The sequence below is a fragment of the Odontesthes bonariensis genome, chromosome 18 (assembly GCF_027942865.1).
Source record: "Odontesthes bonariensis isolate fOdoBon6 chromosome 18, fOdoBon6.hap1, whole genome shotgun sequence".
NCBI lineage: Eukaryota > Metazoa > Chordata > Actinopteri > Atheriniformes > Atherinopsidae > Odontesthes > Odontesthes bonariensis.
In genome coordinates this window covers 12,922,606-12,948,215 of record NC_134523.1, presented here as the reverse complement: position 1 = coordinate 12,948,215, position 25,610 = coordinate 12,922,606, and the positions used below count along the sequence as shown (strand labels likewise).

The window sequence follows — 25,610 nt, the reverse complement described above, 5'->3', positions numbered from 1 at the left end:
ACAGCTTAAGGCCCTTTGGCTTTAGGTTGTGGGATTATTTTTGGTATAGATTTGATATTACGAGGTTGTCAGAGACACGCTGTTATTCTGAGATCTATCCACAGGTTTGGGGAGATGTTTATGATACTGAGCACCAGATCCAAGCCCAAAGCAAAAACTATCCATCCCAGAGCGCTGAGATCCTGGAACAGAGATATATTAGTCCAATAAAATTGAATAGAACTCTACACTTATTCTTGCATGTTAGAAGTTAAGATGTCAGAGAGGTTTTCTTCTGATCGCCCCTCCGCTGAGGTCATGTTTGTGCCAGTGTGGGTGCACAATAAGATCAGCGCAGCACCACTCCAGAGTATACCAATTCCTCTTGATCATGTTTGGCACTCGAAAGGGTGATGCAGTTTTGGGTTTAAGGAGTCTGTCTTTATAAAACTGAACATTTGCATCACCCGGCCTTTCATGGAGATGGCTGATCAAGCTAACAAGCTAAATAAGGTCTAAGACCTTGGTAAAAGTTACCTGAGAGCTGTAACGTCTTCGCTAAAACTTTAAACTGATAGTGCATCATTGCATTCAGAGGATTTTAAGGTGCTGCAGTTTACAACTCGGCAGATCTCATGGGATTAGTTTCACCTTCCTGGTGATGATGTATACAACTAAGCTGTGTGAGGATACTCTTATTTTGTTTCTGTGTCAGTGTAACAGTTTATAGCGTGCCATCAGTGCCGTCGAGGCAAGCTGCTTGTTTCTTTTAAACGTCAAGCTGAAGTTCAAGTCATTTAAATTATAAGAAGATGCAAAGTCTTATAGATAATAAAAAACATGAAGGGGTAACGACTGTTATCGCCCGAATCGGAAATGTAAAGCCGAAGGAGGGAGCGCGCGACAGTCAAGCCTCTCGCTCCGCCTCTTTACTCTTTAACGATCATCCCAACTTTCAGGCTCACTTTTGTGCAATTCTCGGATTGTCAAAGTCTCCTAATGGACTCATCACCAGCATCTGCTGTATTCTCCCTGTCCGACTTTGACATTTGGAACATTTATCAGTCAAGATATGGGCAAATTCCAGTCCAAACTTGGTAAGACATTTCCTCTCACCAGTTACCTGTTTGTTTGTTCTTTAATCGGCATACCTGATCAGTGGCGTTCACCCTTTCTTATTATCTGAACAGTTTCGAGGAGCCGTCAGAGTCCGGAAGGTGAGGCAGCCTTCGCAGACACTGCACACACAGGGTGGCTCCTCTGTGTTTCTAACACGTATTCTTGTGTTATGTGCAGGTGATAGTCTGGCTTCCAATGTGCTGACCTGTCACAGAGAGTTGGAGTGCAACACCAGCAAAAGCAAACTGACAGAGGTGGGGTTATTGCTTTTATTCACAGTCGCTCACAAGATTTACTCTAATATCAGGCGCTGGTATTACTAGATCCTCTCAAATGTTTAACTGGCAGTCCAAGAACTCACTGTGCGTGTTTTTGATGCCCTTTCATTTATAAATAAAAGCCTTCTGTAGCAATGACTTCAGCTCCTAAAACCAGCCACATGGATAGCTCAACCATTCTTCACGGGTTATTAGTTTGACTGTTGGTTAAACCCTGCAGCACCATGGAGACACTTTTGGATGCTTTGAGGTTGGTTTTTCGTCACTTCTTATTTTCTAAGTCAAAGACAAGAAGACATTGTTTGTGGCAGTACGCAGATTGTGAGTCTGTGCCCCCCCCCCCCACTCCCCTCACTCCTGAACAGAGGCTGTACACATGGCAGACACAACATGATCGTATGTGTGTCTCTCTGTGGTTGTTGTGCCTCTGTGATGACAGTGAGACTCTGCAGTGGCCTTATATCTGTTTGCGTTCATTTACATCAAATTGTGTTTGTTTACTTTTGTCATTTTTGTGGCTTTGCATCTCTTCCCGGTAGTTTTTAACCTCTTTCCTGTTCAGTCTCTTCCTGGTTTATCATCTCAGCTCTCTGTGCAGTTGTTTGTAGTTACGCTGATCACTTCCACCATTTCTTTTAAGTCACTACAAGTTTTTTGAGTCTAGTTGTCGCTGTTGTGTGTCGTTTCAAGTATCTCTGTTGTTGTTTATGAGCCTGTTTGTAGGTATTTTTATTTTGTTTTAGGCCCTTATGACTAATCAATAAGAGGCTCTGGACCAGTGGCCCCTTCTGTTTTATAACATTTGAGTAGTCTTTTCTACTTTCTTTTTTTTTGTCAGGTTGCAACAACTTTGAGTCGTTTTGTAGCCGAGTTAGATTAACTTCAGACACAACAGAAGCTCTGGACCCATTACTCTTTGGACCTCTTTGGAGACAGCTTGCTATTTTGGTCTATTTGAATGAAAATAAGCTTCCCCTACCTCGAACATCTTACATCTAAAAGGAAATGATAATACTACAGAAAAACAAGCAGTAGATACACACGAGCAGCCTCGCCACACTGGTTTATTTGGGTGCCAGCGGTTTCACTTCGGTGACTCCCAACCCTCGGACAAACAGTATTTGCTCACATCACTTTGAGGAGGCATAAAACATGTTTGGCGTTAGTCGTTTATTTATTCTTCCACCCTTCCTCCTACATCTCTATGAAGAGACATCCAAGTCTGTGAAGTGCAACACCGCCACACTCCATCCACACAGCGCAGTCTTTATACCTAACTGCGCTGAAAAAAAGCTCCACATCTGGTACTGCTTTCCTTCTCCAGCCCGTTGAAGTGTGTGGAAAAGATGTGAGGAGGGGTGATGAAGTCTGTAGAGGCGCAGCCATGTTGAGGGGCTGGAGACTGCGTTCAACAGCCAATTTCAACTCTCCTCAGTATATTTGTTCTCTCCCACAGGGCATAGCTTGTTTTAAGATGACTAAACTCAGAAGCCCAGGACAATATTTGTCTGGTATGCGAAAGTTCTGTAAAGTCCTACAGTTTGGGAAAAGATGTCCACTCTGCCAAGACGTTTAAAGGGCTGTGGAGGTTCTGTGCTCATTAATGCCGGAGCACTTCCTGCGATTAGATTTTCCAGCCTACAATAATTGCCTCCTTCACCGCACCACTGCTGTGAGCTGTGAAAAGCGAAAGCTTCTCATGTCTTCGACTCATTGTGCGTCTCAGTGCCACCGTTTTCAAATGGCAGGGAAAAAATGCTTAAAACAAAAAGTAAAAATATGTTTCTGAAAGAAAAAGACAAAAAAGAGCTATAGAACACGCAAACAACTAAGCATTGATATTATTTCTGCATTGGGTGACACCTATTACACATTAGGCTGCCTGTGTGATTGAATATGTTCTGATGTTTGTTAAAAATCCATACTCTTATTGAATCTTCCTCACAATGAATGTATGAAATCAGCTTTTTTTTCCCCCACATAAAATGCTTAGTTAAGGCAGCTTAACTGGGCATCTGGGTAGAGCACAAAATAAGGAAGTTGAGGAATACTGACCATGAAACACACCTTTCTTGTACCTGCATCATGACTCTGCCTTTCCATTGTAATCAAAGCAACCATCAATGCTTCACCACAGACCGAGCGTGGTAGACTGAGAGAAGAGGGTTGTGTGGATTTAAACCCGTGTGAGGTTATAAGGGTGCAGTTGTCTTATCATTCCTTTTGGTTCCTCATCTGTCAGAGCAGCAGTGTGACACTGGTGATGGATTGTTGTGCAGGCAGATAAAGAAATGTCTTGTTGGTGCTTCAAGTTCTGCATTGCTTTGAAGTAGAAAGCGTTATCACCAGAAATGATCAAAGCCAGAGAGTCTGTTTTATTAGATGCACACACGTCTAAAGTATTTATGGGCCGCAAGCCTTTTATGTTTAAACAAGTCAGGCCTCTGCATGCATGAACAACTGAAGCTTTTGTGTTCTGATTGAAATCCAGACCTACAGGTTTAAGGTAAATCAACAAACATAAATTAAAAAAATGGGACCTTTTAACCATTTGTTGACATTTAACATGTACAGATATCACTGGTGGTTCTGTCAAAATGATCTCTTGCTTATATTTTACTGGACTCATTTTCACAGCGCTGGTGGTTAAGAGATCAAACAAAGACGGAGGAGGGTTAAGAAAGCGTATTAACCTCCAGGTACAAGTGCCTGAAGGAGAAAAAGGTCAACGTGTCTGTTGTTTAAAGAGCAGAGCTCAAGCAGTCGAAAATGAGCCAACCATTCTTCCTCTTTCTTCCTTTCTGTTTGTTTTAGCACATGTACAGTAATCGAGAAAGATTCACATCACGGCTTGATCCAATCAAAAAGAGCTGGATACAGACGAAATCCACAGATTCTCAAACACACTCAGGGGACATGAAAATCACTTAATTGCTTCCTCCCCTGCTCTCTCCCCTCACTGGTAATTTAAACTTTTTCCTTTCTTGACAGACCATGTATGTAGAAGTGAAGAAAATCAAGTCTAAAAACAACTGCAACCTCAAGGGTGAGTAGAGAATTACACACATTATCCGTATAATGTTGTCTTTCTACGAATCATAAGGGATTTATCCATGTCCAAAGACAGAATTAATGGATTAACTGCATGTTAACATTATTATGATAAACTGTGAATGTGCCAAAACCATTTTTACGGTCAACTCTTTCTGCTGTCCAGTGGTTCTGCCACCAAGGAGGGCACATGACAGAGAGAAGAACTTCCACTTCCAGGTCAGGGAACCAACAAAGGAGAAGAACAGCCTCGCTACCGTGAGTCTTTACAATTGGGTCCGACTAATAAACTGTGCTTTGACCAGTTGTATCCAAACAACTTGAGGATACTTTGGGTTTTCGAATCCCCCAAGGGTCAACTCATGCAACACAATTATACAATGCAACCCCAATAAACCCTAACAAGGCAGGAAACTGTGTAAAATGCCCAAAAATTGGCAAAGAAGCATCCACAATTAACATGCAGTGAAAATTTAAAAAACATGGGTATGTTTTCCCCATTGCTCTGGAAACATTCAGGAGCTGAGAAAGCTGATTGCTTCTATTTTCAGGGTGAACTATTTCCTTATTTTTGCTTGACATTTTTGTTGGATTTCAGCTGCTCGCCACATTTGCTGTCATTGGGCGAGAGGCAGGGTACACCCTGGACAGGCCGCCAGTCCATCACAGAGACAAATGAGACACACAACCATGCACACTCACACTCGCGTCCACTTTTTATTTCACAACAAATTTATGTTCAATTAGAAAATATGAGAAGAAAAGCAAACTGGCATATTTCATATGTACTAAACTATTAGATTGATTGCTTATCACCTTAAATTGACACAATTTTGACACAGGTCACAGTTTGCAACGAGGAGCCTCAAACTGGGCAGGAGTGGCTGTTCACACTGTACAATTTTGACACCACCAGCAAGGTCACAAAAGAGGTAGCATGTTTTATTGTTTGCTACTTTCTTCATCCATTATGAAAGCATCTATTCTCATTATTTATTTGTATGTGTTGCAGGATATGTCCAGTCTGATACTCGTCATGTACGAGGTTCTAGAGGCAGCAGTGAAGCAGCCGTATGCCGGCACCACACCCCTGAGGATCAAGCTGGTTGTAACTCCCTCACCCTGCTCAGGCAAGATCTAAGATAAATGCTCATTTACATTCTTTTTGTTTCTCTAGAAACCATATACAAATGTAAACACTGTCACTCTTCCTCACTTAAAACAGCTGCAGAGAAGGAGCAGAGAATGTCTCAGGAGGCAGGACGACCAGCGAGAAGCCTCTACTGTGTGGGTGAGAACGTGGAGCGCAGAAACCACTACTTGAATCTGGCTGGCATTGAAAACTATAACTCCAAATTTGACAGCACAGGTATACAAACTCTCCCATTACTATTACAGGCATTTAAGTACAAGGTGTATTCTTTTTGCATTCAGTTTCCACCTCTATTCCTTAGATTCCCCCTCTCATGGGCGAAGACAGGTCAGCTCTGCTCTTCAGCACCATCCAGTGGCAGTCACGGAGAACTGCACACTCGGAGAGCCTCAAGGAGGCCTCTTGGAAACCAAAACCATGCCAGTAAGGAAGGAGAGTAACAGAGGAGATGAAAAGTCCTGCAGGTTGCATGGCCAACATCCTGCTTCGTGGTGCCATCCTCCCAAAACTCACCTTCAGCGTTCCCACAGCAAGAGGCTTCACTCCAGGTTACAAGATCCTGCTTCACCCTTCAAACATGCCGACATCCAGGTCCAGTCAGGAAGAGACAGCCAAATATTTCCCAACCTTCAAACGACATGTGAGGTACCTCTGGCCAAGAAACATGATCACCATCATCACCATGAGCATCATCATCATCATCACCACCATCACTACCACCACTCATAACTGCTTGTTGCAAATATCAGAGAGGTAAGGAGAGTTTTGGAGGTTAACTGCCACTCGGTGGGTCTTTAAATGACCTCTTTAGGATGGTATTCATCATGTGGAGCAGTTTAATGTACTAAAATCCTACAGAATTAGATATCTATTGCATGTCCTGCAAGATGAGGTCATTGTTGTCCGAATGCCACTTTACAGACAGTTGCTTTCGTCTCAGGTATATTGTTTAACATTATTTAAAAGTATTCTTTTGATACAGTCACACATCACTCTTATTTGACCTGACATGGTGACGTATCTGTTTTGTGGACCGACTTTGTGTGACTTAACAAATGTGAAATGACAATAAATGATCTCATCGTGGATACTTAGGGAAAAAGTCAGGATGAGATCATTCTCTGTTTTCATGTTTTTTATCACTACGGAATGAGAAGAAAATGTTAGAGATAGGCATCTGTGAACATTTTTTGTTTGCAATAAATTCAGTATTTCTGAGTGTGGCTTTGATTCTGAATTATTAAGTGTCGTAATTTCTAATTATTCTAAATGATTTTACTGTATGATAATATTTTTAAACATCAGCGACAGACACTATAAATAATGTAACAGTGAGGCTTCACAAATTGGTGTTCTAAATAGTAAAGTATTCAGATGGTGTTCTTGCACATCTCTCTGGCAAAACATGCAAATAGATACCATGCCTGATGAAAGGCATGAGACAGCTGTTTCTATTAATAACCCCAGCACTCTTACCTATCACAAGACCCCCCCATGCCTCGCTCCTGGCTCACCACAGCAAGTTTGTCCCAGACAAACGCAACATTCGGACTGGCAGCAAGAGAGAATATCAACAAAGCGGCAGCTGCAGAGGAGAAAAACTGAAACACAAAGCCGTTTGAAAGAAGCTCTCGTCAGCAACAAAGAAACTCGTTGCCTATATCTGCTGGTGCATAAAACCTGAGAACATGAAGTCCCTGCGCTTCCTTGCAGCTGAGGGCTTCATTCAGACTGGTCCAAGTGCTCCAAGGAACCTGAGCTATGTTTCTTTTAACCTTTACCCGCTTATCTTCAAGGCCTGCTACCTCCACGAGCAGGCTGACTTGCTGCATACTTTGGTGCAGACATGGCCTCTTCCTGAGCTCAACATACAAAGACTCCTGGGAAAGACCATGGACTGTCAGATTGACCTCACCTCCTGCACCTGCCGGCTTTGTTTAGAAGCAGTTCTAACTGGTCTTAAGGTACGTCAGTGGGCTTGAATGTATATTATAACTGCACTTAATCATTTTCTCATGTGTTTGACTAAATGACTGTAAATGACTTTATCATTATATTTCTTTTTTCCTTAGGATTATGTGCTGTCCCCACCGGGAACTTACACCAAGAACCTGCATGTGGTGGACCTGACTGCCCTTAAGGACACTGAGCACCAAGTCTGCCCATGCAAGTCTACCTTGGGTCGATGGGGAAGAACCCAACTCCTTACCCAAATGTGCTATGAGACAATGGTAGCCATGCAAGCCAGTAACGTGTCCCGATCTGCCTTCGAAGCATCTATCGACATCTTTCTAAATGGCTTCGTCACAGGCCGCAACTATGAGCTGGTAGCTCAGGCCTTCCTGCTCCTCCGCTACTGCCCTTTGAAGCTTCACTTCGTTGGTTTTAGAGCCGATTCCCTGGCTCTCAAGCAGCTGTTTTATGTTCTTCGCCTAGCAGAGCCTGAGCGCATAAAAAAGCTGGAGGTGGTCCACAATGTTCCTCTGGAGGCCCCACACCTGGAGGTGCTGCTCTCCAGGGTGGAATTTCCCAAATTACAGTCTTTAACGCTTCCGGCTGGAGCATTGGATGTTAGAAGGCTAGGCTCTGATGAGGATCTCCTGACAATCATTGGCAATCTGCTGGCACATCTGAGAAGCCTCACCGAGCTCTGCGTGGGGTTCTCTACCCTCACTGGACATCTCCGAAAACTGCTTAGGTGAGTTCAGGGAGAACTAAAAGAAGACAACAAAGTTTCCTTGTTTTTCTGCATACCTATAAGAGTGAGGTGATGGATAGTGATAATGACTCTGATGTCCATACTCCATTGAAACTGTGGCATCAAAAGCTTTAACAAGCTCCCAGTGATCACCTTTAACCAGTATTCTAGGACACTCTAGCTTTAAGGCTCTTGTTTAGCAATGGAAAGAATTTTGTTGTTAAAATTGCTGACATGATGCCAGAGGACAGATAGCTTCAGCTCAGCCAGAAGCCCAATGGTTACTCTTCATAGTTCAAATGGAAATAAATTGGGGAAAATAACAGAGCTGTTTACAATATGGCAGATAATTCAAGCAATTCTATATTTAGGATGCAAATGTGAACAATAGAAAAGAGTTGTAACTATTCTTTCCAGCCAATAAACACACATATAGGTGTGTGTGTGTGTGTGTATATATATATAAATATATATACACACACACCTATATGTGTGGTGCTATTACCTTTTTGTCAACCTACACCTAATTTCCATTTGCCTCTGTTTGCCTTACCCAGTCCTCTCAACACACCACTGCAGTTCCTGGACTTGGCCAACTGTTGCCTAAGCCGTTTGGACATGACGTATCTGGCCAACAGCCTCCACAGTGAAGCCCTGATTCACCTGGACCTCAGTGGACATGACATCTTTGACGCTTTCCCAAACTTCTTTCACAAATTGCTGAGCCGCTGTTCAGTAACACTGGCAAGTCTCACTCTTGAGGAGTGTGATATTAAAGATGAACACATAAACACCTTTACCAATGCTCTGTCTCCCTGCAAGGGACTGGAGGAGGTTAAACTCCTAGGAAACCCTCTGACCTCTGTTGACCTTCGCAGGTTATTTTCTACATTATCTGCGGGCTTTCCTAAGTTAAGGTACATAGAGATACCTGTACCCCGTGAATGCTACCCTGAGAATGTCACTTATCCTCTTGATGACTCAGACTTGTTGCGCTACAACAGGGACTTATTTCAGGAGATCAGGAGCCAGCTGTTGGGCATCCTTGAGGAGGCTGGCAGAGGAAGTGTGGAAGTGTGCACCCCCCTCATGGGGAGCTACGATCCAGACATTAATGAAACCAGCAATGAGCTGGGGGTGTCAATGTTGACATCGTTCAACAATATCATTGGGAACTTCATAGGTGCCATAACCGACGTGGACAACAGGAGATCAGAGGGTCAGAAAGAGAACTGATGAGGTTCCTCTGAATGTATCAAAAGACTGACAAAAAAGGAGTCTTGAGCGCAGATTTTGTACATAAATCCAGATTTGTGTGTGATGCAGATTATCCTCACTTGTAGAAGTGTTGTTAGCTTGGCAATCAGTGCATCCAATTGATAGGTTCTTGCCTTTTTAAGATGTTTTGCTATTAGGCTACTTTAAATTAAAGCTATATTCACTTAGGCATAAATCTGTCAAAACTAGTTTGTCCTTCATTGAAGGGCAACACTGAAAAAACAAAAAAAAAAAAAAAACAATAAGCTAAATTAATTTGACTACAAAAGAACATCACTTTGTTCCATGTGACCAGAGGATCATTAGTTTCTTCCCATACCGCCTGCAGATTATTAACTAAACAAATGTGCAGTACAAATAGTTTCAACAGTGGCTAAGATATTTTGTAAGCTGCATCTTTTGATCATGCTCTCAAGTATCTCAGTGTTGTATATAACTATACCTGTAAACAGCAAGTGATGAATTTAATTTTGATAAGCACACAAATGCGTTTGAAAACTAATTTTCAAAACAGCCTACTTTTCATAATAAAAAAACCAACAACACTTGTACACCAGTTAAAATGTACATTTCTTTAATTAGCAGTTTTAATATAGATTCGATTTTAAATATTACACCAGGGGACGATCATGCACCAACGTAGACGAGATTGACAACCGTGACCAGGAAGTTTATTTCTTCGTCCATTCTTCTTCTTCTTTCCTCTCACGGACCACCTCCTCCAGATATGGTGTCAGGTAATGGTTATCCTGAGAAAACATTTTTTTTTTTTTTTTTTTTTTTTTAAAAAGAACAATTAAAAACTTGGTTATCTTAATGCTACATCATTATTCCTTCACATGAATATACACATAGCTCTTCCTCTTGTGAACGCACCTCGTCGTATTTTGTCCACTGATCTTTAGGGAGTATCTGCTGCTTCATAGAGAGATCCAGGGCTCTCTTAATCCTGAACATCCTGTCGTTGTACACGTTCTCCGGAAGCCTCTTCAGGGCCTTCTTCACATCTGAATCCTCATATATTGTATCATCGCGCATTAAGCCTGCAAGAGAAGATGCGCGGTGAAACGAGTAAAGTATCAAATGGAAAATTGATAATACAAAAGACAACATTAATTCAGACAATTCTGTTCTCTCTGTACATGGCAACCTGGAAACTGTAATCCATGTTTCTATTACTGCAGCAGGATATTGTAATTACATGTACTTAGGGTCACCCCTAAGTACATGTTTCTCCCTCATATCAAGTCTATTCTGTCTTCTTAAAGTTTAAAATTTGACACTACTTTCACCTTGGTCTTACAACTTTTATTTCACTTCTTGTTTTCTCATTTTTAACCCTACATTTAATGAAGAGTTTCCTTTATGCATCTAAGTTAGCTTATCTTTACGTTGATGGTATTTGTGTGGTTCTGCTCTTAACATCCAGCTCTTATTTCATTGGATCTTTTAACCCATATCTGCTACTTCACACATCTTAACTGGAGACAATTTTCTGCTGTGTTGAAATCTATTTTATGAATGAATAAATGTGATTTCACTTACCAAGCTTGTTGAAGCCACATGAGTTGTAATACCATTTACGGAAACCAAGCAAGAGCCTGCCTGTCGCAGCTGTGGACAAAAGATCAAATAAACAGACAAGATACGTCAGGGAGCACAGGTATGTAATTTGTCTATTTTCTTTAAAGTAGATTTTTCTTATTTAAGGGTGAAGAAGAAGCAGTATTGCAGAATTACTGCTACGTCAGAATGTACGTATCCACCCTATTAATACCTTCAAATGACAAAACGATGTTAACCCTACGAAACCATGTAAATATTTTAATTTCAAGATAAAACATCATCTTTGAAGCCGAACATTTCATAATGTTTCGGAGCATCGGAAGTGAAAACAACGCAACATTACAAGGATAGCTTAGGCTAGCTGACAACCCGTTTAGGAATGATATAATCTAAACCTGTGAGCAGTAACGGTTTTCAGTAAACCCCCAATGCACTCCACTGCGCGTACTTTAGTATGTGTGTCTGATAATAACATGAAAACATTTTTTTTTCTCTTATACTGTAATTGACACTGGTGTTGATTGCTAAGCTAATGTTAGCTTTACTGCATCAGTTAGCACGGGGACGTTAGAGGACAAACACGTCAAATTCACAGATAGCCATATTCAGACAAAACGATCAAAATAGCGCAAAACCATACATAACAGTCTAAGATGGATACCAATACAACTGTACAACGTGACATTAAAGGAGTTAAAACAGACAAAAGAAGAATACGCGACATTCACTTACCTGGTGCCCTCGACGCCATCTTTATCACTAAGAACGACCGCGGTGGATTGTGGGTAAATCAGTTCTCAGGTCGTTGAGCAACCTCGAAAGCTCTCGAGAATATATATTTTTTAATAATGGGAAATTCATGAACCCACAATTCAGTTTCTGGTTGACTCTGCAGTTACATATTAAAATGTGGCAATTATATTAATAGTTAATGAAAAATATTTTTAAATAGGGCTTTTTTTTCCCTCACCCAAAAACACAAGTTACCTATATAGTTTTAATTAGAGCTTTTGAGATGAAGGCTTCTAGTTTGAGGAAGCTCAATGCTAATGTGGGAAACAATATCATTGATTTGCACAAGACAACAATGTTTCTTGCAGCAATTCATAACCACTGTAGATTCAACAAGTGTCTGTAAGTAGGCTACACGTTACTGGGAGGGATAACCTTGGAATCAACATGACACAGGTGTGCAATGAACTAAAATCTGCTGGGATATCTGTGTCTGTTTATACAATCTACAGTCAAGTGAGTATTACATCACCAGTTGGGTGCCATCGAAGAGAGGAGACCCTGCTCCTAAATCAACATCTTCAAGTTTGAACAAAGTTTGCAGTCGATAACATGGACAAAGAAAAAACATTTTAGTCACATGAGACAGCACCAAAAGCAATGTACCATCTGTGAATTATGGTAGTGGTAGTAACATTCTCCGGTGCTGTTTTGGCATCAGTTCAACTTGTATTAAGTGGTTTAAGTGGTATGAACAAAAATGAACATAGAATTTTTGAGCAAAAACTCAACCCATCACCTTGACAATTGAAAATTGGACAGCACAGGGATTTTTTCAAACAGGTCAACATCCTTTAACCTCCAAGTACATTTTACCCCACGATTTCAAAACTTGTACATAAAATGTATTTTTTTTTCTAGCAGACATAACCTAAGCCATTCAGAGCCCAACTTTGCCACGGCATTCATGTCCATGAATTTGTGCAAACTTTTGAGCAGAACTGTGCCAAAGCCTCCATAATCACAATGTGATAAGCAGCCAAGTAAACAGGCCGCTTTGCCGCTTTGCCTTAAAAAATATCCAAGTAGTAAATGCATTAAAATGAAAGCAAAGCATGTGAAAAGGATACAAAATGCAGAGGCCAGGCTTGCTGCAGAGTGAACATATAATTTATTATCATCTCTTATTTACATTAAAGCATCATTTTAAATACTTTTAAGCTGATAAAGCTAATAGGGCAATTAAAACATGGCTCAAGCAGGCATCCTCTTGTAAAAGCTGATTTTGTAGTTTCAAATCTGAACTATTTAAGAAACAGTAGTGGAATAGCATTGTGTAGCATGTGGAAGTGTTAACAACATTTAAGTCAATGTACTGGGTGACATCCAACCACTAAACAAGTGAACCATGTTTTTTTTTTTCGAAGAAGCCTCAGATGAAGGAAATTATTTTTTTTTTAAACTTTTTTGGGGGCTTTTTTATGCCTTTAATGTTAGGACAGTTGGAGAGAGACAGGAAGCAGGGGGAGACATGCAGCAAAGGGCCACTCGGTGTGCGACTCGAACCGGGGCCAGCTGCAGCGAGGACTATAGCCTCTGTACATGGGGCGGCTGCTTAACCCACTATGCCACCGACCGCCCCGAAGGAAATGATTTCTGAACATAAATTAGATATAGTCTTGGTAAATGAAGGCAATAATTCAAGTACAAGAACTGACAAACTTTATATATTCATTAAACATCATATTTACAAAACATTTTATTTCAAGCTTTGTCGATGCTCTCCATGTTTGGACCTTTATGTCTGCATGCACTTGACATTGTGGGATTTATTTTGCGTACTTCCCCACTTATGTCATCTTTAATGTCCACTCATGAAAAATTAGAGGGTCTTTTGGAACAAATAAAAATCTTCCAACGTTGCCAAAGCCAACTCTGTGCAAAAAATCTCATCTGGCAACGACACCAGGCGGTCCAGGGAGATGTAGTTGGGCAGGGCTGGGTCGTACTGAGCTTTTCCAAGGTACTCAAGGAAGAGGTGGCGCTCTCTAAGACGAAGGTACTTTGAATTGAGGACCTGTGTGAGAATATATCAGATAATGGATTTATAATTCATTCTATAAAAAAAAGTGTTCCTAAAATGGTGAAAAACTATCAAAAGACCAAGAGACAGACCACCCACCTGTGGGAACTTTGTGATCAGGTAGTGGGGTACCTTCATGGTGTTGTGAAGGAAGTCAAATGTCTGAGTGAGCTTCCTTTTATTAGCCGTCAACACCTTCGGGACGGCAATAACTATGTGTTGGATCTCATTTTCCTTGAAGCCAAGCTCTATTTCACACACCTGTGGAATACATTTTCATAAATATTAAGCAAAGCATAGAAATAGAATAGAATAGAAAAATACTTTATACATCTCCGGGTCACTCAAACTATGCTTTCAAATGATTCATGCAGTGGGTTAATACCTTTAAGTTTTCTTTAACAGGCTCCAAGCTGCCACACAGTAATCTGGGTAGACGAGCTAAAATGTCCCGTGTCTGTAGAGAGACAAAAATCACAAATTGCATGTCAATGCATTTCCTGCAATTCAATTAGATACAAAAAGGTTACTTACATTAGAAGCACTGAGCTTGAGTTGCTGCTGATAGAAACCCAGTCTGTTGTCCAGCCTCTTTACACTGAAGTTGAGCACATAAGGTGCTCTGGACACCATGGATGCAACAGTCTCTGGACTGAATTTTTTAGACTTGAGATAGCTTATTCTTTACAAAAAAACACAAGAGAAAACATTATTAAGACAGTCTCACAGCCAGTGTGACTGCAGAGAAGCTTCTACAGCATCAAGTATAGTGTCATCATTAAGGAATGTTTCTATAATCCCCCCATGTTACCTGGCCTGCAGGTTTTCCAAATTCTCAGTGAGAAAGAAGGGGTTGTGAGTGATAATATAGCCAAAGCGCGAGTCCTCCACTCCAATCTCTTTGAGAAACAGCAGCCGGGGCACAACGTCTGTGTTGAAATCAAGTCTCAGCAGCATGGAGCCTACATTGGGTCTTTGTTCCAGCTTCCACAGATTCACCCCTGCAATGAGAGAAGGAAATTGAAAAATTTGGATGCAATAACAATTTGATGGACCCCTAAATATTCTATCAGACCCCATTTCTAACCATATCTCAAAACTGGTGAAGTAAAAATAGATAAAACATTCCCAGCAATTGAATTACCTAGTTGCACCAGCTTGGTAAGAGTCTCCGACTTGTCAACGTAATCTCCAAGAGAGATGGAAGCTGGGGGTATGGAAGAGGGAATAGAAATACTGATGGCTTCCTCATCACTGATCTTTTCCAATGCTGAATATTCACCAGCAGCATCCAAGTCTGCTTAAAGAAGAAAGCAGAGATTGATGGGAATTAAACATTCACTCATCCAAATTTATATTGTAATTCAGTTTTAAACCATGATGTTTGAACAAAACTCATATGATCAAAAAGAGGAAAAAAGTATCTACCCAAGGACAACTGATTTTGGGTCGTTGGCACAGCATCTGTGGATGGCATTGGCGGGGTCCCGCATGCAACACTGTCAGCTCTTGACAACTCATCTGTACATTTCTTTTCCTTAGCCTCTGTTGACAGATACCGTGCTGTCATGTAATTGTAGTGGCACATCTGTTGTTTCCACCTCAATCTAGTCTGAGTCGCTGTGCGATTCCCCGTGATGAATAAGCCATTACTGATTTGGGGAAATTCTCTTGTCATTGTAACACAATGTCGAACTTGAACGTAATGCTGCAAAGAACTAGCCTTGGAGCCAAGGAGACCTCTGCATCGTAGACACAACTGTGCACAGGTAGAAGCCATGGTCATTCTGTAGGAAATGAATATGACATGTTTGAGAATCATGCAATTGAATATAAGGAATACTCTGCTTTATCTCTAGCCAATGGCAAATTACTCTAGACAGAACATCTTCAAAAGGTTTGTAACCATCAAACATTGGGTCCTGGAAACAATGTGGATGTCATTTTAGACGTGCATCACTTATCTAAATTTTAGCTGGCTTACCATCCAATAGTATCATGAATTCTAGCAAAATTTCAGAAAATCTACAAAATAATATACAAACATTTTAAGTTTCCATCCATTTCTGTTTTACAGTTAGTAAGTGCGGGTGTACAAGACTACTAAGACTTATCTCTGAACAGTAAAAGAACATTGTCATGATGAGTCCATTGTCAACTACTAATAAAATATTTAACCAACACTTCCTGAAATGTTATGTTTATTATACTATGTTCAATTCAATCTGTATTTGTTCTACTCTATGTGCACTGTGCATTCTTATTAGTTTTATTGGTCTGACTATGAACATGTTTGTTACCATCACGGAAGATATAGAAACTTGTTATCAATACACGATAATGATGTAAAGTATGATCATTTGATTCAGTCTTACGCTATAACAGTTTGTTTTAGTCCTTTATTGGATAATCCAGATATTCAAGAGCATGGTGGCGTTTAATTTAACGCGACGCAAGGCCAAAAAAAAAAGTTTCGTTTACATTTTCAGAAATACACTTATGCAACGTATTTAGTTGTTAACAAAGCTTATAACACCAGAAATTTGACACTATTGCTCCGCAGTTACTCTACCAGAGGCTAGCTTGACCCAGATTCTTCAATGCTAGCAAGATAGCACAACAACTCCTTAAATCGAACAACCACTTAAATTTGCAATGAAACAGCCGAAGCTAGCACACAGCTGCAGGCATTTTAAGTTACTCACTATTTTAGATTCAAAACATTTCTTTGTAAGTCGGGTCCTTTACGTGCCAAAACCGCACAATGTCAACTACTTTCACGTGCACATTGACAGAAGAACTTCCTAGGTAACGTCATATTCTGGAATGTGCCATAACGACGTATTTGTCCCTGTAATTGTTGCTAATAATCTTCTCATGAGTGCGACCGTTTCAGTAAAGCCTAAAGTCTAAAATAGTCTAGCATAATTATAGCGAAAATATATTTATCACAGTCCATTTTTTTCTTTTGATGTTAAAGTAAATACTCATCTTCTTGGTCAGACACCCCTTGAACTGCAGTGGTTCAGTCCGTCCTTAGGATTCCTGCGTAAGGAGAGGAGCAGTCTTCGCATCATTTCAATATAATTTAGTTTCAGGTTTAAATAAGTATTTCTGGGAAATTACCAGAGTTGGCTACATCAGCGGCATGTTAGTCGCTAAAGGTCCCATTTCACCTCGGAGGGATGATGCCACCTACAAGTTACATTTCCGAATGATAAACGAGCAACAAGTGGAGGATATCGGTCTTGACTTCTTCTACAAGCCCCATACTATCACTCTACTGACAGCTACTGTGCTCAGTCTGATGTACTTTGCGTTCACCCGGTAAGTTACAACGTGAGGGCTGTTTTTAAATGTTTGATATTAGTTTTGGCCTGTTTTGAAGTAATATTGTATACTTGCAGGGATGATGAACACTCAAACAATAACCTCCGTGTTGGGTTGTTTGTGGTTGTCTCCTTTTTCTTGGTCATCAGTATCCTTGCCTTTCCTAATGGTAAACTATGTCATCACACATACCTATGTTTCATGATTGAATGCTTTGCGATCAAGTCCTACAGCGTGTCAGTAGGGTTAATCTGTAAATTGGTGGGAAATATTAGTGAAATAAAAGCTGTAAGCTTCCAGCCACCACAGATGTTGGGATTTGTACCCTTTTAATATCTTGTTTGATTGTAAAGACAATACTTAGGGATATTTGACTCATGTTTGATTGAATCAAGCAATTTCTAGCTAATTGTCTGATATTATCCATATTCTGATATTGTGATATTCTCCATGATGTTTTACCAAGGAGAAAGTACCCATTGTATGGTGTTACTGATTGAATATTTTCCTCTTAGGACCCTTCACAAGGCCACATCCTGCAATTTGGCGAATGGTGTTTGGTAGGTGTTCAGAGTGGCATAAATATTCTTTTCACATACGAACATAATTTCTCTTAATTCTCGCTTACACTCTCTTGTCTTTGGTAGGTCTCAGTGTGCTCTACTTCCTGTTTCTTGTCTTTCTCATCTTCCTCAACTGGGACCAAGTCAAAACTATCATGTACTGGCTAGACCCAAATCTGCGCTATGCCAAACGTGAAGCTGATATCATGGTAGGGATGGCTTTTAGCTTTTGCTTACTCGTGAACCGTTACAGAAGGAAGGTTTCTGTTTGTCAGACTTTTGCTATTCCCAGATATATTTATTCCCTTTTTAAAGAACTCTGTGTGATGAAAGTGAACTGAGTCTGTTATATATATTTGAATGGAATGGACCATTATTTGGGATTTGGGGCTGTATAAATAAACTAGGCTTGAACTGAAATTGATTACATGATACTCCATGATACTTTTTCTACAAATTGAAAGTCAATTTCTTGCTGGCTTTGAAACCATATGTGCTTGGTTTACAAAAGCACCTTGCCCCAGTAATAAGTCCGAAACCTAACCCTAAATAAAACAAACCTACTTTAATTTTGACACAAGTGAACAAAGCTCCTTAAATGAGAAATTCGATTTCTCTTTCAAGAACTGTTAAGACATGAGGGGGAGATTTGGTTGGTTGCCTTTTGTTTTACCCTTGTTTTCCATTCTTCAGGAATATGCAGTAAACTGTACGGTGATAACATGGGAGCGCATCCTGAGCCACTTCGACATCTTTGCTTTTGGCCACTTTGTAGGATGGACCTTTAAGGCTATGCTGATCCGCAGCTATGGCCTGTGCTGGACCATCAGTATCACCTGGGAACTCACCGAGGTAACACACGCATGCGTGTGTGCGCGCGTGTATATTCTGATGTTGGATAGATAGAAAACTACATTGCTTCATATTAGTTTGTTACCATCAAGGATTTTTTAATTTTATTAGCGAGCATTAGTATTTGTGCATAACAGGAGCTTTTGGCTCCACAGCTGAAATTGTTGGCAGGTGGAATTAGATTACAGGATTTAGCCTAATAACAAGTTAATTTATCACTGAGCTGATTGTATTGAAAAGCTTGAGGTCAAAGGTCTCCGCCTATTCAAATAAAACTCTATAGTTGCTTTCGTTCCATTTGATGTTTTTTATTTATTTTTTTTTAGATATAGAATTAAATTGCTTGATTCTAATTTCTTTCATTCCTTCCCACACTTTTTAACAGCTGTTCTTCATGCACCTTTTGCCAAACTTTGCGGAGTGCTGGTGGGATCAGGTGATACTGGACATACTGTTGTGCAATGGAGGTGGCATCTGGTTGGGTATGACAGTCTGCCGTTTTCTTGAGATGAGGACCTACCACTGGGCTAGCATCAAGTCAGTGTTTTCTTCAGTATTTTTTCCTGACATCATACACATCATTTACACAGAGACACTAGTGGCTGAATAGCTTAAACAATCTAAGTGTAAGGGATTGTGCTTGAAAAAGTTTGCAAAACCCTTTGCTTAGTGTGATGTCCTGTTAATCCATCCGATCAGCTGAAAGAGATTTTAGACCATTCCTCCAACATCCCTGAGCAGCTTCAGCTCTGAGATGTTGGTGGGTTTCTTCTAGACTAAACCAGAATATTGCTTAAACATTCTGGTGTTTGCACAAAAGACACAGAACCCTGTTTTTTTTGTTATCCATGGAACTCTAAGTACACTAAACTTAATATTTTGGTTGAAGTGTTTCCTAGAGGAGCTCATACGTCTTTTCTTTCCTCTCATAAGTTGGTCAACGTCTGAGTCTATATCAGTGACATGAGTCTTAAAGGTAGGGTAGGAGATCCTGGATTTTGAGTCCAGCGAAGCTGCATTTTGAAAATACACAGGTAAAAAGTCCCAACCCTTTTCTTCACTTTTCCCCCGAAGGCACGCCTCTAGAGTACATGAACGCGCACGAGCACGAAGGTGCACGAGCGCTGTTCTGACAGCAAGCATTGCTCGTTGCCGTATTTAGTATTTAGTATATGCTAACTATATGTTTAATAATGCTAGGTGCTAGCCAAGCTGGCTCTAGTTTAGCTTCCTGCCGAGCTTCCTGCCAAGCTTCTGGACGCGTAATTCGTTCATGGAGCAGGGTACGCGCACGGGGGGGGAGCAGATTGCAATTTGATAGACGGCATCAGTATCCAATCATTGTGAACGGTCCGTTCACAATGATTGGATACTGTTTTTCCTAGATTGTACGTTCTAGAGGCCACTAAAACTTTTCATTTTTGTGTCAAAACTTTTAATTAATTGGTTGCAATGGGGGTGTGAAGAGTATTTCAAGCAATATGTAAAAAAATGTTCCAGAAAAAGATCCCCTACCCAACCTTTAATAGTCTTACACATACTTTTGTTACTTTGTTATTCCCACATTAATCAAACTCAGGCGTGTTTTTGGGGCCTGGGCAGACCTCTCGACTTAACAGACAGAAAAGCACCGGTGGAACGAGGAACCTCAATGATGATTCAGTTGTTGCAAAACAGCAATAACCTGTTGTCAATGCCTGGAGTTTCTGACTTCTCCCTGAAGTTGCACAACTGTTTCTGTACAGGGAAATCCACACCACCACAGGGAAGATAAAGCGAGCAGTGCTTCAATTTACACCAGCCAGCTGGACTTACGTGCGCTGGTTCGACCCAAAGTCCTCCTTCCAGAGACTTGCAGGCATCTACCTCTTTATGATCTTATGGCAGGTAGTGTAGGCTTTGGCCGCTGTATTAGAAATGTCAGACTGTTGATTTATCTTTCAATTATATAATAGATCACACGTTCAAAATGAGCTTCTCCACATAAAAAAAAGAAAAATTATTTAATTCTGACTGTCTTGTTGTTTGCAGTTGACAGAGTTGAACACATTCTTCCTCAAGCACATCTTCGTCTTCCAGACCTCTCACCCTCTCAGCTGGTGTCGTATCCTCCTCATTGGAATTATCACCGCACCCACTGTACGGTGCGTTCAACCTTTCGAATTACATCTTCACACCCGAGCTGCCAGACAGTGTGATCGACTGTTACCCACATAGTACTGCCTTTCTTTGAGACGGTGAACATTAATTATTTCTCACATTCCTCACAAAGCTTATACCAGTTGATCCCAGGCTCGGACAAAAAAATAAGCCTGGGCTTATCACTACAATATGTGACTTTCTGCTTAAGTAATACTTCATTTCAACACAAGTCAGTCCTATTAGTGATGTCCCTGGAGTATGGAAAGTGCTGGTGGTTTGAGATGCTCTACAATGTTTACGTAGATGCTTTGAGTATTTGCTTTATTCTTAACAGAGATCTTCTTGAACCTTTTTCAGACAATACTATGCATACCTGACAGACACTCAGTGTAAACGAGTTGGCACACAGTGTTGGGTGTTTGGGTGAGTATCTTTCACGTCAGTTCGTATCTTTCTTTTTAAGCTTGTTGGTGGGTGCTTTTTAAAAAACTAAATGTACGTCTAGTAGTGATGTTTGAAAAGAATATTGTTAATATTTGCTGTACTTATCATTATTATTAATTGCACCTGCTGCATTTTGGTCATAATTTAGGAGTAAATTGACACTAAACTTTGTCCTGAGTCTAGTAGTGTTATCCTTAGAAAGGGCTGGGACTTGTATTGTAAGCAGAATTGTAAGCTCAACCAAACTCCTCAAAGGACTCAACCGTCCTGATTAGCCTGCTTTTATGATTCATTTTTGTGTTGCTTCAGAGCAGCTTGTTGAGGTTAATTCAGTGAGTGAATATTTTTCTACTCAAAAGGAACTCATGGCATTATGCAGTTGTTGACCTCACTCACCTCAGACACAAAGCTGCAGATGCCCCGAGTTTCATGAAGTACTTGACGTTGAGACTGCTTACATAGTTACCCACTGCAGTCTTGCAAGTAACTATTAGCCATGAGTTCAAACGGGTGGGACAGTAATGTTAAGAGCATGCATACGGACATGGAGTTCAGAGAGAAGCTCTGCTGCAGTGCAGATGTTTTGCCAAAAGAGGGGGCCATTGTTGAATACAGCAGCTTGTTTTTGAAAACTTTAAATGAAACGCACTATTTATTTTTTTTCTGTCTGGCTAATTATATTTTCATATTTCTTTTAAGAGCCATCGCTTTCCTGGAGGCCCTGGCTTGTGTGAAATTTGGTCAAGATTTGTTTTCAAAGACCCAAATTCGTTCTGTCCTCCTATGGCTTCTCTGTCTGGTAAGAAAAGGCGCGTTTTTGTGTGTGAATGCACAATGGTATGGAACAAATGATCTATCTTTATTTTGCATCTATATTTCCTTCGTAATTATAACTGCCTAAAATTGATCAAATATGTTTGAAATGAGTGGATATTATTGTAATAAGGGCAAATCCATTGCTTTTAGATGGATTTAATATTGTTCTCCTTTTTATGGCATAAATTTGTTTAATTTTTTTCTTTCCTTGTTCAGGCACTCATCACACTCCTGTGTTTGTATGGGATGGTGTGGTATGAGCAAAATAAAATGAAGGTGAGATCCTGCCTTGGGTCTTGAATAAATGTATTAGTTATGTAATAATTACATGTAAAGCATGATTATTCATATTCTAAAAGATTTTAAAATATCTTATTTACTTCACTATCATGATAATAAGTCATCTCTTTCACTGGAGACATTTTGACTTGTCATTGGAGGAAAAGTGCATACTTTATCAATAATAAAAACAATTCTCTTTTCAAGTATGCTAAAATAGTGACAGTGTAGTGTGCAGGTACAGCACAATCGCACAGCTGCTTTTAAACACGAACAGTATACGGTTAGCTTGGTTTTTAGCACAAACATAGTATGGTACCAAACGTACTAACACTGCAGCCCTTTTTTATATGCAGGTTCCCCTTATCTGGGTTAGGGTAGGAAAACAAGCTTCCTTGTTCACTTTGGTAATCCACACGTACCAAACAGAGATTCATCAACGCATTAATACATACACCAAGCTGATGTTGGGGAATCAGCTGAGAAGCATATGCAGCTACAACAGAAACTGCATCCACAACGATTTTCTTACCAGTACAAATAAATAAAAGATGCAAGTTCTGCGTCAGATTTTTGGGATAAACCGACACCAATACTTAGTCAGTTTTGCAGGGTGGTGACAAAGATCATGTTTAGTTGCCAGGAGCTGTTGCTATTGCTGTGGTTTCTGTGCATTTCACTTTCACTCTTATTTTAAACATTTTTCTATTTGAACCGGTGCATTTTCTACTGTGATGTGTCAACATGTCTTGAAATTTTGAACCAGTGGAGGCTAGAGAAACAGTTCTTTATAGCTAGATGTCAAGCTACTTGTTTGCTGTGTATATTATTTTTGTTTGTCAGAGATGCCACTCATTCAGTCTGAGCCTCCTTCTGTTAACAGAGCCTTTCTTTGCAAAGTGAGGACTGCAATGACAGCAGCGTTGTTGACTCATGTGCTTTCATCCCAGATGGCCTTGCAGGTTTGTCCCATAACACGCAGACTTGTGGCAAATCTTTACTGAGAGCGCCGTCCCAAATATTTAACATAACTTTGTCTTTTTGCACCATAGCTCAGACGGATTCCTTAAGAAGTTTACAGCCAACAAAACGAAGAAAGTCCTCAGTGAGAAACAGATTTGGGAACAGCCACGGAGGAAAGAGACAGTAAACAACACTGATACAAAGTGTTCAGAACTTCTGTGAAGAACAATGAGAGGATGGTACATGGAAAAATACAGGAATACAGTTAAAACTTACTAAAAATTTAAAAGTTGTATCAGTGGTTTAATGAATCCCAGAAGGCATATTCTGCACAGGAGCCAGAGGTAAAGCAATAAGCTTACAGGTTCATAGACCTGCAGATCAGTGTCTTCAGTTCGTATAATCAACAATATGCACTGGATTCTAAATGAGAGGATTGTCCTATTTGAACTGTAACAATAACATGCAGCCATCAGCATACTGTACACTGTCTATTTAACAGCAGAATGAATGTTTGGATTCCTCACACTGAAGTGTAGACTCCAATCCACACTGGCATAGATACTAATACCTTTAGCACACAACCTCTTTGACTGTTAAGTCTTTCAACATTACCATGTACTAAATTTGATAGCTTTACCATATTATCTAAAAATCACAAAAATCATGGGTGATGATGATTATGTGATACATTTATGGATTTAATGTATTTTTTATGCGTATTTTTCCCAAAACTGACAACTTCTTACACTTGTATAGAAGACAGTAAAGTGGTATAAGAGCTTTTCTTCAGTCAAAAGTTTTTGCTCAGTTCATATTAGAAAAACCAGCTTCTGAACCAGCTGTGCTCTGTGCATTTTAGTCTGATCCCTATCATTGAAGCTGTCAAAAATGTGTAACTTTTTATGTTGGTAATTGGAGAGATGTAATGTGTATGTGTAAGACTACTGTGACGTTCAATCTAACAAGACCGTGGTGACATTCAGTAAGAGAGGATAATCATTCATTCGAAGTGATGTGTTTCAAAGACGGTCGTTTTTTTATTTTCTATTGTTCAAATTTGATAAGCTATGTTGTTAAAAGTCAACATGGGACTGATCTACATTATTAGCTCTTAATATTGTTGAGTGGACCACGTAACATGTGCTTACTGTTAATTATTTGTGATTGAACTTTCTCAAGCAGTAACCTGCCTGTGTAGTTCAAGTCTACACTACTTTTAATGCAGATCACACCATATTAAATATAAAATAAAAATGTGTTATTTGTAAACTGTGCGTGTAATTATATGTTGTGACATTACTGATGTGGGGATTTATGTTTGGATTTGCTACTTTTTGTATGTGGAAATTAATTGCTACATGGAATAAATATGTTTTTTGTCCAAAGACTTGAAGATATTCCATTGTTCTCCTCATCCTTAATGTAAAACAGCAGTAACGGGCAGACACCAATTTAACTTTTTTGACAAATACTAAGAAACAGTTCCAACTGACTTGTCGTAGAGACGCTGCATGTTTAAATATATATTTTCATGTTTTATTTGATCTCTCTGCATGAAAAGCGTTCTACTTTTAGAAATTGGAGTACAGTCTTTCAACATGAAATGAAGGTTAAATTAAGAAATACTTTATTTCTTATATCAATGGGATAGGATGGTGCAGTATTTATTTATTTTTTCATTATGTTTTGTTATTGCTGCTGGTAGGATTGGCCCCGGTAACTGTCATTGTATTTAAGGAGTCCTCAAACTGATCACACTCTGCTGTCTCAGCATGATGCCATGCAGAGGATGTTTAGTGTTGTTGTTGTGCTTCATTCTTCATTTTACAATCAGGTCCAGGGTCTTCACAGCCATCCCCAGCACAGTGCCAGCCTTCTTTATTAAGATCAGATTTATTGTCATGTATACATGCATACACACGAAATTTGTCCTCCGCTTTTAACCCATCCAGGGTAACTTTAACTTTAACTTTATCAGTTTGTTAAGTTTGTTTGAGTCTGGTATAGATGCCCAATGCAAATACACTCATAATGCACTAAAGCAAGTTGTCATACACCAATGATATAACCACAATGACTTGCCACACTTACAGTTTTGGCATGATACTTAGTGATACTAAGATTCACCAGGAGTTTATGTACAACGTATGAGAAAAAATGTAGCGCTAAAACTATTCAATTATATATTGGTTCATCATATTAAATATTTAACGATTCAGTTTTTTGTTTTTATGATGATGTAACAAAATAAGTGAAGAGAAATCCGCCATACATGAGAAAC

At 39.9% G+C, this 25,610-nt stretch overlaps 5 protein-coding genes across 8 annotated transcripts; 3 read left to right on the top strand and 2 right to left on the bottom strand.

Moving 5' to 3' along the window:
• The first annotated feature begins 930 nt into the window (after positions 1-930).
• On the top strand, positions 931-6,798 carry LOC142367872 (protein naked cuticle homolog 2). 2 transcript variants are annotated; one of them, XM_075449892.1, is made up of 9 exons: positions 931-1,076; positions 1,170-1,196; positions 1,276-1,352; positions 4,368-4,422; positions 4,594-4,685; positions 5,270-5,359; positions 5,440-5,557; positions 5,653-5,796; positions 5,882-6,798. In XM_075449892.1, the coding sequence occupies exons 1-9, from the start codon at positions 1,052-1,054 to the stop codon at positions 6,307-6,309; spliced, it is 1,056 nt and encodes a 351-aa protein (XP_075306007.1). In that variant the 5' UTR covers positions 931-1,051; the 3' UTR covers positions 6,310-6,798. The 2 variants fall into 2 exon arrangements, with proteins under 2 accessions (XP_075306007.1, XP_075306006.1); XM_075449891.1 differs by having other exon boundaries at positions 4,573-4,685.
• An 83-nt stretch (positions 6,799-6,881) lies between these two features.
• lrrc14b (leucine rich repeat containing 14B) lies at positions 6,882-10,107 on the top strand. Its single transcript, XM_075449889.1, has 3 exons — positions 6,882-7,544; positions 7,653-8,278; positions 8,836-10,107. The coding sequence occupies exons 1-3, from the start codon at positions 7,269-7,271 to the stop codon at positions 9,512-9,514; spliced, it is 1,581 nt and encodes a 526-aa protein (XP_075306004.1). The 5' UTR covers positions 6,882-7,268; the 3' UTR covers positions 9,515-10,107.
• A 6-nt stretch (positions 10,108-10,113) lies between these two features.
• On the bottom strand, positions 10,114-11,935 carry uqcrb (ubiquinol-cytochrome c reductase binding protein). Its single transcript, XM_075449893.1, has 4 exons — positions 11,855-11,935; positions 11,102-11,170; positions 10,433-10,599; positions 10,114-10,305 (listed from the first exon to the last, which is right to left on the bottom strand). Exons 1-4 carry the CDS (start codon positions 11,871-11,873, stop codon positions 10,228-10,230), a joined length of 333 nt encoding a protein of 110 aa, XP_075306008.1. The 5' UTR covers positions 11,874-11,935; the 3' UTR covers positions 10,114-10,227.
• A 1,624-nt stretch (positions 11,936-13,559) lies between these two features.
• mterf3 (mitochondrial transcription termination factor 3) lies at positions 13,560-17,152 on the bottom strand. Of its 2 annotated transcripts, none has more exons than XM_075449691.1 (9): positions 17,064-17,152; positions 16,643-16,982; positions 15,366-15,724; positions 15,082-15,237; positions 14,749-14,938; positions 14,472-14,619; positions 14,323-14,394; positions 14,037-14,198; positions 13,560-13,931 (listed from the first exon to the last, which is right to left on the bottom strand). In XM_075449691.1, exons 3-9 carry the CDS (start codon positions 15,721-15,723, stop codon positions 13,737-13,739), a joined length of 1,281 nt encoding a protein of 426 aa, XP_075305806.1. In that variant the 5' UTR covers position 15,724; positions 16,643-16,982; positions 17,064-17,152; the 3' UTR covers positions 13,560-13,736. The 2 variants fall into 2 exon arrangements, with proteins under 2 accessions (XP_075305806.1, XP_075305807.1); XM_075449692.1 differs by having other exon boundaries at positions 15,082-15,234; positions 17,064-17,151.
• Positions 16,972-24,716, top strand: ptdss1b (phosphatidylserine synthase 1b). Of its 2 annotated transcripts, XM_075449689.1 has the most exons (13): positions 16,972-17,264; positions 17,345-17,436; positions 17,783-17,827; positions 17,915-18,039; positions 18,524-18,682; positions 19,068-19,219; positions 20,428-20,569; positions 20,714-20,826; positions 21,182-21,247; positions 21,968-22,067; positions 22,301-22,360; positions 23,247-23,325; positions 23,416-24,716. In XM_075449689.1, the coding sequence occupies exons 1-13, from the start codon at positions 17,086-17,088 to the stop codon at positions 23,511-23,513; spliced, it is 1,410 nt and encodes a 469-aa protein (XP_075305804.1). In that variant the 5' UTR covers positions 16,972-17,085; the 3' UTR covers positions 23,514-24,716. The 2 variants fall into 2 exon arrangements, with proteins under 2 accessions (XP_075305804.1, XP_075305805.1); XM_075449690.1 differs by lacking the exon at positions 23,416-24,716 and having other exon boundaries at positions 21,970-22,067.
• Positions 24,717-25,610: the final 894 nt, after the last annotated feature.

What these genes read in the sequence shown, in the direction of transcription:
- mterf3 (XM_075449691.1), bottom strand. Translation starts at nt 15,723, where the DNA reads ATGACCATGGCTTCTACCTGTGCACAGTTGTGTCTACGATGCAGAGGT. An exon ending in TACCAAGCTGGTGCAACTAG is followed by an intron (nt 14,939 to 15,081) that starts GTAATTCAATTG and finishes CTCTCATTGCAG; the next exon opens with GGGTGAATCTGTGGAAGCTG. An exon ending in TTGGAAAACCTGCAGGCCAG is followed by an intron (nt 14,620 to 14,748) that starts GTAACATGGGGG and finishes TTTTTTGTAAAG; the next exon opens with AATAAGCTATCTCAAGTCTA.
- ptdss1b (XM_075449689.1), top strand. Translation starts at nt 17,086, where the DNA reads ATGTTAGTCGCTAAAGGTCCCATTTCACCTCGGAGGGATGATGCCACC. An exon ending in TCTTTATGATCTTATGGCAG is followed by an intron (nt 20,570 to 20,713) that starts GTAGTGTAGGCT and finishes TGTTGTTTGCAG; the next exon opens with TTGACAGAGTTGAACACATT. An exon ending in ATGAGCAAAATAAAATGAAG is followed by an intron (nt 22,361 to 23,246) that starts GTGAGATCCTGC and finishes TTCTGTTAACAG; the next exon opens with AGCCTTTCTTTGCAAAGTGA.
- uqcrb (XM_075449893.1), bottom strand. An exon ending in ATGTGGCTTCAACAAGCTTG is followed by an intron (nt 10,600 to 11,101) that starts GTAAGTGAAATC and finishes CTTCTCTTGCAG; the next exon opens with GCTTAATGCGCGATGATACA. An exon ending in AGTGGACAAAATACGACGAG is followed by an intron (nt 10,306 to 10,432) that starts GTGCGTTCACAA and finishes ATGTTTTCTCAG; the next exon opens with GATAACCATTACCTGACACC.
- lrrc14b (XM_075449889.1), top strand. Translation starts at nt 7,269, where the DNA reads ATGAAGTCCCTGCGCTTCCTTGCAGCTGAGGGCTTCATTCAGACTGGT. An exon ending in CAGTTCTAACTGGTCTTAAG is followed by an intron (nt 7,545 to 7,652) that starts GTACGTCAGTGG and finishes TTTTTTCCTTAG; the next exon opens with GATTATGTGCTGTCCCCACC. An exon ending in CATCTCCGAAAACTGCTTAG is followed by an intron (nt 8,279 to 8,835) that starts GTGAGTTCAGGG and finishes TGCCTTACCCAG; the next exon opens with TCCTCTCAACACACCACTGC.
- LOC142367872 (XM_075449891.1), top strand. Translation starts at nt 1,052, where the DNA reads ATGGGCAAATTCCAGTCCAAACTTG. An exon ending in CAAATTCCAGTCCAAACTTG is followed by an intron (nt 1,077 to 1,169) that starts GTAAGACATTTC and finishes TTATCTGAACAG; the next exon opens with TTTCGAGGAGCCGTCAGAGT. An exon ending in AAACAACTGCAACCTCAAGG is followed by an intron (nt 4,423 to 4,572) that starts GTGAGTAGAGAA and finishes CCATTTTTACGG; the next exon opens with TCAACTCTTTCTGCTGTCCA.